The sequence below is a fragment of the Cyprinodon variegatus genome, unplaced genomic scaffold, assembly GCF_000732505.1.
Source record: "Cyprinodon variegatus isolate N-32 unplaced genomic scaffold, C_variegatus-1.0 Scaffold27, whole genome shotgun sequence".
Classification (NCBI taxonomy): Eukaryota; Metazoa; Chordata; class Actinopteri; order Cyprinodontiformes; family Cyprinodontidae; genus Cyprinodon; species Cyprinodon variegatus.
The window spans coordinates 654,441-666,819 of NW_015150480.1; the positions used below are offsets into that span (position 1 = coordinate 654,441).

General features: G+C 37.7%; 1 protein-coding gene across 1 annotated transcript in view; it reads right to left on the reverse strand.

Moving 5' to 3' along the window:
• dlgap2 (discs, large (Drosophila) homolog-associated protein 2) overlaps window positions 1-12,379 on the reverse strand; it is a 179,785-nt gene that overhangs the window by 36,016 nt on the left and 131,390 nt on the right. The window contains exons 5-6 of the mRNA XM_015396322.1: window positions 10,949-11,108; window positions 7,573-7,789 (exon numbers count right to left, since the gene is read on the reverse strand). Coding sequence (XP_015251808.1) covers window positions 7,573-7,789; window positions 10,949-11,108 — 377 coding nt within the window. The remainder of the gene's footprint in view (window positions 1-7,572; window positions 7,790-10,948; window positions 11,109-12,379) is intronic.

Sequence of the window (12,379 nt, forward strand, 5' to 3'; positions counted from 1 at the left end):
AAAAAGCATTTTTTCCTTGTCTAAATGGCCATTTCAAACAAAATTACATTCTCCACATCTAGAAAAAACATTCTAGACATTCTGGATGTCCAGAAATTAATTTCAGATCTCCAGATTCATTTGTATTATTTTAACTATGAAATTGAGAATATTTTTCAGATATCATAAATACATTTTGAAGCTCCTAAATGTCAGAACGACCACTTAAAATATGTAAACTTTTCTAGATATATAAAACTTTATTCTTAATAGTATACATTTTTTTTCTAAAAATGTTTCTAAATTTTTCTAAAATTAAATTTCTGCTACAAAAATTATCAGGAAAAATCTTATTTTAGTGATCTACAAATGGCACAAAAGAGAGGAGAGCTTTTAATAAATTTAAAAACGGCCTGCCAAAGACCACTTCACATAAACTTACGCATTAACTGGACCAACAATCTTCTCCTTCGCCATCTTCCTTTCCTATGTAGGTGTAGCGCTGTTTCTCTGTCTTTGAAACGCGTTCTTCTTTTTTATTTACATTTTTTGCATTTCTGCATTAAAATTTCTATTTTCAGTCTGGTGAAACAGGCACTTCCTGTTGCCTATTGTCATGGTGACTTATCAAAGGGGTGCTCCGCTGATAATGGCTTTTCATACTTGTTGCGTAGGCGTCTAACTCTGAGTGGACCTAGTTAAAATTGATTGAATTAATAGATGGCATCTGTTGTGAAACCGAACACTCAGAGTTCCTGACTTTTGGCTGCATCAATTTAGAGTTGTGGATTTGAATTGTAATTTGTTACACCTGCTTCATGAAAAGGACCCCAGCACAAAGAAACCAAAACAAGACAATAAATACGTTTATATGAAAGAATGTGGATAGACTTAGGGAAGAACTTTGAGAAAAACAAAAGGAAACTCAAATGGATATACTAGAAAGCCTAAAAATACCTGAAAGTTATTAATATCTTGAAAGTGACTCTGCCCCCCCATTTTTTACCAAATCACATTGTCCTAATTAGTCATCACTGATAGTCTATAAAAAGATAAACTGAATTCAGTCCTTCTGCCTAATTCCCCATAATTAAGGAATTTGTTTGGCTTTGCTTAAAGCTACAGTGTGTAATAATTACAGGGATATACAGTCAGAAATGTAATATATTATACATAACTATGTTATTTATCATCATCTATGAGCTTAGCCTCTTAACCTTAATATTTGTGTTGCCTTAGAATTCGTTATTTATAATTAAATAGGAGCAGGTCTCGCAGCCATGGAGGCAGACATCTTTGCGCTACGGCAGCGCAGAGCCAACAAACGCTCGAAAGTTACTACGGCAAGTTGAAAGAGATGAACTGAGACGGTACTGAACAATAGATGGCAGTATTAAAATTATCTATGTAAACAAACCTCATCACTTCAGAAGGTAGGTGATGCGGACGTTGTGGAAGACATTTTGTCCCGTAACGCTCGCCGTACTGTTAGGGGGGAGAAGCGGTGGGGGGGAGATGTTCATGTTGCTGCGGTCTGCAGTCTGAACGTTAGATGTCGCTGAAAATTACACACTGTAGCTTTAATGTATGGAGTACTTCAATTTTATACCAACATATTTTGCTTATTTCTTGTTGCTTGCCCACTTAGAAATATATTTACTGAAAAAGACATACAACACTTTCTCTTACTTCAGTGTACTTCAGTCCAGCAAAGACGTATATACTGTATGTGGGGTAGTTTTGATGGAAAAGTGTTTGTGTGCATTGAGGAACATTTGAGCTTTTGCATTCAAAAATGCTACATATCTAAACTGTACTGGTTGATAATTATAGCTGATAATGTGAATCATTATTCTTTTTTGCCCAATGAATTACAACTACTTTATAAAAATGCAACTTCTTAGTTTAAACATATGTTTGGTCTAAAAACTTTAGACCAAATCAGTCAGTTTAAAGATTTTATGAATAAAGGATAGTCTTTCCTTTTGCACATCAAATATTTTTTTTAAGTTATCAAATAAAACAAAAATCAAGTACCTTAAAGAGGGAGTTGTTTTTAACAATTTAGATGATAAATAACATTTCACAGCTTTCCTCTAGCCTGCAATGTTACAACTGTAACAGTATTATAGTCAATTCTTCTCCAAGAATGTGCAAACAGCATTTCACAGCATTAGAAGTCCATTCAATATCTCACATGGTAAACAGTGCATCTTTATAGTTATATGATAACTAACAATATGTGGTTCACTCCATAATAAAGTGGGAAAGCAATGTAAAATAGGTTTAGAGAAAGTGTCTATCATTTTTGAAACGATTATCGAGATCTTGTGCCTTGAGTTGCTGAGATTCTTTAGGAGTCTATTTAAAACAGATGTTAAAACCATTTACAGCACAAAGGCGTTTCTCATTAGCTTAGTTCAATATTTGAAACAGTGCTTTTAAAAGCATCCCAGATGAAATACACCACGGGTGTTGCTTTATCAGATCTATACAGTTTAAAGTATTTAGTAATTTGCCTCCACAAGGACTTTCTTTCATTCTTGCCGTATCCTGTAATCTGTGAAATATAGTTTTGTTTTGGCAGTTCCTTTCTTTCAAATAATTCTAAGCAAAAATATGTCAGAGGCATAGTAGCTCTGATGCCTCTTTTCAGTCTATTGCACTTCAAATCACTGTAAGCTACAAACAATGGAATTCACATTTATTTTGAGCTACATTCTGTCTGCTGAGATGGAGACATGTGCTCACAGAGTGAGAGACACATATGTGATTTCTGAACTGTTGTAATTATATCTACCACTCCAAAGTTCAACACTGGCACTCCTGCGTATTAAGTCTCTCCTGTTGCCTCTTCTCTGCCATCTGTACCACAGGAAGCCATGCTCCATTGAGGACCTCTCTGAACTGTCTGGGGTTTCCTCTTCCATATGTTCATGGGATAAAGTCACACTCTCCAGTACCTCCGTTATAACATCCTCTAAGGGAGTAACATCTTGAAAGTCTGGTGATGATGGTTGTGTATCAGGTAATGTAGGATCTGGTGTTGAGCTTGAGGGTCCAAAATCTATTTCCAGTGATGTATCTGGAGATACTGAACTTGGTGGGGAAATTGTAACTGTGACTTGTGGAAAAAGGACCTCAGGTAATTGTGAGGCATCATCACAAGCATCAACATTTGGTAAAGGGGAGTTCTGAGAATCAAACTGGCATAGGGTGGATTCAACATCATCAACATTAAATGATGAGTCTACACTCAGGTTGAAAGGCTCTGGTTCAGGATCCATAAACACAGAGTCAAGGTCATCTTGATCCAGGGAGGTTAGCATGACAATGTCAAAGTGGACCAGATCAGCATGGTAAATTGGGGCATTATCCAATGGTTCTGGTAGAGGTGGCCACTCTGTGTCTTGGAATTCTGGTTCAGTGTTTGGTTGAGACTCTGCTGAACTAAAAGCAAAGACTGGGCCAGGTATAACTTGCTCTGAAGGGGTTTCAGAGTGAAAATCACTACTGGAGACGCTAGGCGAAATATTATTGCTGCTATCTGTTGGACTTACTGGGGGGTCTTCGTCAAAGTGCTCTGACACCACTATGGACGGACATTTGAGGACAGCCTCTGAAAAGTGAGGCATATCATCATGAGCATCCATTGATTTTGAATCAGAGTGTTTATTGAGAGGGTCTGATGTAGACTCTAGGGTTATTTTTGATTGTATCACTGTTGAATCAGAGGGATCATATTCCTCTGCTCCTGAAAGACACTGCAAAGACACTGTAGAGGGGTCTTGAGGAATGGGTTGTGGCTTGTCAACATTGACATTATCAGAAGATTCTTGATATGTTGTTACATCATAATCATGTTCTTCTGGTGGAGACACAGTAACTGTAGGAACAGCAAATGGTAGTTTTATCTCATCTCTTTCAGTTTGTTCTGTAACTTGGGATTTTCTGTCATCAGTGTGAGATTGTTTAGAATGTGAAATGGACTCATTAGTTGGGCCTCTATCTTTGAGTTGAGGAGTGAAAGGCATTTCTTGTTTCATTGATGATGACTCTGGAGAGCTTTCGAGAACTTTTTCTGATGAGAGTGATATTGTGTTTTGTGTCATTACTGCCTCATTTGTGAGAGTAGAAGATGAAGTTGCAATATCTTTGTCTGACTTAGATATGGAGGAAAGACTGGAATCATTTAACACTGGTTTAACTGCTCGACTACAGCAGGGAATTATTGGATCCAGAGAAAGAGGGATGGCACTCTCTACATACATGGACTGCGGACAAGCTAGAATGCTTGGATCCATTGAAAGCTGTTTAGGCAAATTTCGACGTGAACCTTTCTTTTCCTCCTCCTCTGGACAGTTGACAGCTGCATCTGCAGTGCTTTGTCTTACTAGGGCTTTGCTTTTGGCCTGAATCCCTACAGACACTTTAGATATCTGGGGATTTTTATCTCTTGCGCCCCCAGTACTTTTATTTGTGGGAGTGGTTGCATCTTCTCCCTTGCCAAGTCCTGTCCCCACTCTTGTTCCTGTCCCTGAACCAGTAGCAACTCCTTTGCTCAACGCTGCTCCGGCTCCTGTTGCCATTCCACCACCTTGAGGGGACCAAGTGTTGTAATGCTGTGTGAAAGTGTTGAAATTACTGTTGAAAGCACGAAGCTCCTTACATAGATCCCTTCTGAGCTCTGCCAATTCTCGTCGCATGGCGGAAACTTCTTCCTTCCATTGCATGCTGATAGCTGCAGCCAATGTAGCAGATTCTTTGATGCTGGCCTGGATAGCTTTTGGTGAAGGTCTTTCAGGGGCAGTGGATCTTGGGGATCTGAAAATGCTTGGAGAAACAGGTGGTCCAGACAATGGTTTTGCTGTAGCCCCAGCATTATCTTGATTGTAAAACCTGTCTCTTCTGATGGGGCAGCCTAGATCATCATGTGCCAGTGGGGCTGCATCTGCATCATCCAAATCCTCAGGTATACTGTCCTGGTCAGGTAAACAAGTTTCTTCCTGCACATAATTTTTGTCTGCAAGACAAATGTAAATATGTTTGTGTAATATGACCCCAGGTGTGAGCAGCTGAAGATATTGTGCTTTAGTTTATTACCATTATGTCATGCTGCAAATTTTATGAGTCAAAACAAGCCATATCTAAAATATCAAAAATGCAAACAATAATTTAAGAGAATTCTTCCAATTAGCTCCTCAGTGAAGTTGAAACTTGACATGAGCATATACTGTACAAGAAGACACAAAACCTTTTTTATTTTTTTGTTTAGGTGTTTAAGGTCAGTTGGCATTAAAAAAAAATATACATTTCCTTTGCTAAATGAAAAAAGAAATCAAAAAGGCATTTTCATAGGACTCTTTCTATTACTCTCTTTAAACGCATAGTCTTACATCTATTAAACTGCCTTTAAAGAATTAAAAAGAGCCATAGGAATGCTGCAATGCTTTTAAATGCTACAACCAAAGGCACACCTGTAAAGGTATTTTAAGACTCTACAACCACAATGCTTTTGTTTTAAAGAGAGAGCCACCCTTATAACTGAAACAAGTCCTCTATAATCATGGACTGAAATTCCCTGCAATAAGGAAGAAACAAAATCATAAAAAAGGCCATAAAAGACTTTAAAAGGCTATTAATGTTTTTATTCAGTTTTTTGATATTTTCTATGCTTCGAAAAAAAACAAAAAAACCCATATATTTTTGGCATACAATGACCGGTGTATCATTTGCAAAATAGGCGACATACGATTTTTGGTTGAGGTGACGCTTAGGTGTTTAATACTTTAGTCCCTCCCAGTGCACAAAAATATGACATTTGGAGGAAAGAATATTATGGTTATACTGAAGCAGAATCTCAAAATATTTCTCTTTCACACCTTAGAAGTGAGTACATTTGTGCAAAAAATTGATTATGGGGGTCATAAATCTAAAGATACTTTTAAGGTAGTCAAAAGAGAAGACTAAGTTACACCCATTACAGTAGGGGGAATGGGTAATTGTTACAATATTCTAACTAAATGAAGCTAATTCAATTTTTTTTTTTAAAGAATACCTAAAGCACTGGATCCCAGTTACACAGTTAAATTCTACTTAATACTTGGGAAATGTATCCAAACCTCTCTATTTTTTATTTTTTTTTTTACATTAATCTGGCATTTAGCAAATTGGGATCTTTTTGTTTCTTAAAACGGACCTAAAAAATGAAAGGTTTAGTCTCATAAAGCAAAAGGAAAATAGGTTTATGTGTCATTCTATACATTGTATGTTCATATCTGGTTTCATCTTTAGATCACTGAAGAAGGAATTTCCACTTTATAATTGACAGTCACTGAAACATGGGTAACATTATTAGCCACTCCTGTTTTAACCCATTTCAAGCATTAGGTTACACTGCCTTCTCAACCTTAATTTGTAGCATGCATTCTCCACAACTTTTATTGCACAAAGCGGATTTAGCTTTTTTACTTAAAAGTTCACCAAAGAAATAACTCTGTAATAGAAATAGCTTGAAGGAATAACTGTACTTCTCTTTAGCTTTGGATGGGAAAGAAACAATAAAAAAAACTTTGTGCAGTAAAAAGAGTGAAGGTGAGCAAAGCTTTCAACATTCTTTTATTAATCAGGAAAGTATAGCATGAACCCTATTGAAAAAGTGATATTCAATTAGAATAACTGAATTTAAGCTCCAATTGCTTTTAGATAAAAAAGCAGATGAATAAATTTAATGTTACTGCATTACAGATGCAATAATTTGAGTATTGAGAAAGCAGTGTAAGCAGACATTTATTTAACCATGAGCACACCTCCAGCTGTTCAGACCTCTAACTCTCCCTAAAACAACCCCAGCTTATGTTAGCTCTTTAAACTGCTAAAGTCGGCACCCGCATCCATCCATACTTCTTCTCTGAGCCGTTCTTTAAAAATTTTTCCACATATTCTTCATACTTTGAAAGCTTTTGTTTCCCCACCAGTAAATCCACCAGCCGTGAGAGAAGTTGAGAGTCAGCAAGTTATATCTCAGGCTCAAGTAAACAGCATTGATGTTTTTCACCAGAATTATTATCACTTTACACTTCTTCACACATTAACAAAGTTTAGACACGATAACTGCAACAGTTACTGTGCTACAGTCTTAACTTGGAATAGAATGTTTTGATTAATGCAATTGCACCGTTTGTTTGCCCAGTTTCGCATCTCCAATGTTTTCCTAATAAGCCTTTAAGCTTTATATGGGAATAAAAAAATAAAAAAAAACTGTTGAGTCCCTATTCTGACTTGATTTTGCTTTTAAAAATGTATGGGTTTCAATAGGGTTCATAGCTTTACTCTCCGATGCATTGAAATGATGAGCAAATCAAACACTGCATCCAAAACAACGGAAATTCACAAGCTCTAATTATAGTAATCTATGAAAAATGAAGCACAGAATGATTCATGCAGCACATGTTCAAACTACTTTGTGCTAACTGCTCTATAATCATCTATTATCACATATGTTTTTGTTTTCATTTGCTAGATCTTTTTTTTTTTTTTTTTAAAGGACCAGCTTTCATGATGCAACAACTGGATTTAAAATGCATTCCTCACCTGTGGTTGACCTGAGGGTAGAGGTAACAGTGGATGCCATCGGGGGTATGCAGTCATCATCTTGGGAGTATCCAGCCTGGATGGCTCTTAGGTAACTGTGGCTCCTGGTTCTGAAACAGCCAGGAAGGTCCAATGCATCCATGGCTTGGGATTCTACCTCACTAAACACCGACTCGCACACAGATTCAAACTGGCCATTTACTTCCGTTTCACTAACCTGAAGGAAATGAGAACCACAGTTAAAGGAGGCAAAGAGCTATAAAACATACAGAAAATAAAACAGTCAGCCTTCTCATTGATTTTCACAACAGATGATTCATTTTAAATGTGCTTTTCTGAAGCAGAAACAGCCCTGCAAATGCAACTATTTATGATAAAACCTGTGAAGGTAATATCTGGAACTCTAGTCTTGTTTCCTTAATATAAAACAATACATTTTAAATGGAAATGGATCTGTGACTTCTAACTAGCAATACAAAAAAGGATGTGGTGCAAAGATCATTTAAGCATAAAATGTGGGCGAGCTTTAAAGAAGTAAACACTGGTAGGGAGGACTAATTCTACTTCTGCGTTAAAAACACTTTCTGAGTCAAGATCATAAAAACATAGCAATTTGTTTGGAAACCCCAGACTTGAAGGAGTGGAAGAAAAATAGAGTGGGTATCACAGTTTAGCATTACTGCCGCTTTAAATAGGGACAGAGAGATTTTAAGAGCCATATTACTGCTTTTTAGATAAAAGCGTACAGGCAGAAAGTTTAGAGAAAACTGCTGAATCACAGTATGGGTCCATAATAAAATATATTTTTGTCATCAGCTGTCAGGGAAACTGGGAGTGTTTCCAACAGCTGGTATCTGAGTTAGGCTGTTTCAACACAGCAGGCTGGAAGGCGCTCTGTAATGACACCAGGGTTACTTAAAATCAAGTAAACAGAGAAGTTGGACAAATTCTGGTCATAACAAACAGCTGTGACTGAAAAAAAAGGATTTTGAAGCATAACAAAGTGTAACACGCAACAGAAATAATATGTTAGGTTTGATAAATACAAAACCTGTTGCAAAATTTTCTTAATGTTGACTGCAGCATCAGGGAGTATATAGTAGCATTTAATGATGAAATTCTATCAGCAACTGATCTAAAAATCAAATTGGTGCCTTTATGACGCTCTACCTTCTATTCCACGGGTTCCCAAATATTTCAGCCCACGACCCCCAAAGTAACGGTGCAAATGACTTGCAACCCCCAACGTAGATAAAAATTGCGCATCTATAGTGCATGCACGCAACCGCGCTCGCACTAGAGACGTATCCAAACACGAGCTAATTGATAACACAAAATAACACAAAAGCCATAACATTGTTCTACCGTAATTTACTCCTTATTTTAATTTGAACTTAACTTCACCTAATGAGATAGATGTGCAATATGTTTGGAGCAGCAAAGTCCAATCTTGGTTTATTGTTAGAGACCACTACTTGGACATCATCCTCCACATTCAATTGTGATCTGTATTTATTTTTAAGGTGCATCCGAGCCACTGGCGACCTGTCCAGGGTGTACCCCTCCTCTCGCCCATTGACTGCTGGAGAAAGGCACCAGCACCCCTCGCAACCCCACTCGGGACAAGCGTGTCAGATAATGGATGGATGGATGGGTATATCAGAGACGAGAAAGTCATTTCACCCAAGTAGGTAGTGCCGAACGGCATCAGCACATCAAAAGCCGCCCTGTATAGCTGTGGGTATTCCCTCTCAATTGAAATCCAAAACTCAGCCAGCGTTTTAGAATAAAATTCTGTTTTCAACGTTCGGTCTCTATTTCTAATCATGGGAGGGGCCCTGAATGGACCAGACCGAGTTACTACAGTGCAGCACTTAGTCGAAACAGGGAGCCACAGTGGTACGGAGCGACTGAACCCGACCCGGTCGGTATGCATGGTGCCGTCATTGTCCAGGCTACCATCACTGGGTCGGGTTCGGTCACTCCGTCCCCTGCTGGCTCCCTGTTTCGACTATGTGCTGTACTGTAGTCAACCAAAATCCCGGACGATTTTGAAATTCCCCAAGGACATTTTTCAGGTATAAAAAGTAGGACATATCCGGGAAAAAGAGGACGTCTGGTCCCCCTACCATATCAACAATTTGATGTTTCAGTCAGTGAGTGCTTGTTGCTCTGATGTGTCTTTGCTCAGCAGCTTCACTCGTTATAAACAAACCAATCAGTGCACATCTCAATATTCATGAGCATACCATAAAAGGGAGGGAACCTGTCATTACATTCTGAGGCTTATAACCAGGCTAGCATTAGGGCTCATGGAACAGCAAATATGCCATTTTCAGCCCAACCAATGTTACACACCCTTTTGAGAGACCTTAAGGACCATCACCAAATACCCTATAGAATAATTTGATGATCCCTTTAAAGATGAGATATATGTTAATTTTTAGTTTGCTCTGGTTTAAAAACTTTACATATAACTTTCAGCAAAACATTTTTTCTTTTAGGCCTACTTCATTTAAGGTACAGTAGTAGCCATTCAAAATGTCCCCACTTTCCTTGATGGGCCCTTGGCTGCTCCCCTAAGATTCCTTTTGAAACATCATTCTTTGTAATAAAATATTCTTTCTGTAATGATTTGTGGATATTAAGATCTAAAGAGAAGCACCTTTCTCCTGGTCAGACCCTGTAATTCGGTGAAAGGGTGGAGTAAGAGTAAAAAAATGCACACCCAGGAGAAGGAGGGGGGTCACTCCAGTGGCAGGAAGTTGGCTGCCATTCGGCTGCCGTTTGACTGGGAACGGCCATTTTGAATGGCAGCTACTGTAAGTATCACTGTTAAATCAATAAAAAAACACCATCTTCAATTTCTTTCACCTAAACCTTGCAGGCACATTACAGTGAGTCTGGTTCTCTGAATATAACAGACAATGAGAAATGAAATTCATTTATTCACTTATATTACTGGCCCTGATTTAACTCGGATGTTGTACAGATTAAAAACTGTTTGATATTCCCATCTGGTAATGCAAAGGTCCCTGAAGCTAAACATCTTGCTCCACTGAGATTTGGACTTAGAAGGGATTTGAGGCTTTTAGGACTTCAAAGAAATCAATAAGCCTCTTAAAAAAAGATGAATATCAGCATCCTGTTCAGTGTCTCAATTAATACAGATAAAGTAAAACAAACGGCCAGGTAAAATATGTGTTGCTAAGTTAAATCAGAAAAAAAAAAATTAACAACTAAATGCAGATTGTTAGATATATGCTGCTTTTTTCTATCTTCTGTTTTATGTGTGAAAAGAAGTGTCAACATATTCTTAAAATGTCAACAGTCTCTATTTGAAATAAATGTTTCAGAGTTTAAGGAGCACACTCACCTGGCTCACTTGGCTGACACAGCTAGCCTGACTAAGCGTGCTGACAGCCCGCATATAGCTCTGGTTCCGGGAGCGAAACTTGGGTGAGTTGTAATTGGTAGAGGGATCCAGAGCGAGGCTGGGGCGTATTTCCCTGGTGGCCTGCAAATGGTAGTTCTGACTATATGGGCAGAGAAAACGAGAAAAGGGCAATGAGTGTGTGTGTTTAAAAAAAAAAAAGGAACAAGTAAAGTGCAGTGTAGGTTATTTAATGGTGTTTATGTGTACCATAAGACAGATTCTGAGTGATATTTTGTCTCTCATCAGGGAAAGCCCTTCTTTCTGATACAGTAATGTGCTCACTGGTGTCCTTTGTAAGCCAGTTCGATTTCAGCTGTGCTGAAACATCCGATCAATGCTTGGAAATGAGGGAAATGCAAATCAGCAGCTAGTTAGCGAGCAATCACTTCAGAAAGAGCACCCTAGAGTCAGCCCTGTCAATGAAATGTTCTAGGTGAGAGATGCTCAAAAAGCCATTACTGGTTAGAAAACCGGATGGAGAGAATATGAGGAAGAAGGGAGCTTTATATGTAGGTAAACTGAAGAATATAGTGTGAGTCACTTTAAAGAAGTATGGTTTGGTCTATTTCTACAAGCAGGCAGTGATGATTAAGCTGTTCCTTGGCCTGTAACATAGATAAACACATGTTTGGAAGCAGGACATTATAAAGATGATTTGAAGACTTCAACCAAGAAACCAGAAATGCTAAGAAATGCTGTAACTAGCTGATACACCTTCTAGTACATATCTCTTTAAACTATTTTTTACAGCTTGACATGTTGCAACCTCTAACTTCTTTTTTTCTATTAGAATCTTTTTGACAGATGACAACAGATTAAGGTAGATTGAAAAGAGGAAGGAAAATTACGAGTTATCAGTTAAAATTATTTTACAATTTAAAATCTAAACACTTTTGCATGTATTGAGTCTCTCTGTGTGTTTTTAATCAGCTCAGAACATCCAGATACTGATAGTTCTTTTTTATGTAGAATAACCAAGCCAGACTGAGATAAGAGGTTAATAGGAAGAAAAACAGAGTGGAAATTGCTGTTTTTGTTGTAATATGAAAGTAAAATTATCTTGATCCACAGGTGTTCAGGTTTTGGATATACTTTGTGCTTGTGTTTTTATTGGAGATGTCTCACCATCTAAAGGTGTTATTTCTTTTTTTAAAAAGAGCTGTGCTATATCATTCTTTTCTTAGTTTTTGAATTTTTTCATTATTTGTGTTACCTGTGCTTTGTATATCGGAATTTATTTCTTTTAGCTCATTGGAAGCATGGTTAGTATTTTTTGTGCTTTTATAAATAAAACCCAGGCTAAACCTTTCCATGCATTTAAGCTTTATCCATCCATCCATCCATCCATCCATCCATCCATCCATCCATCCA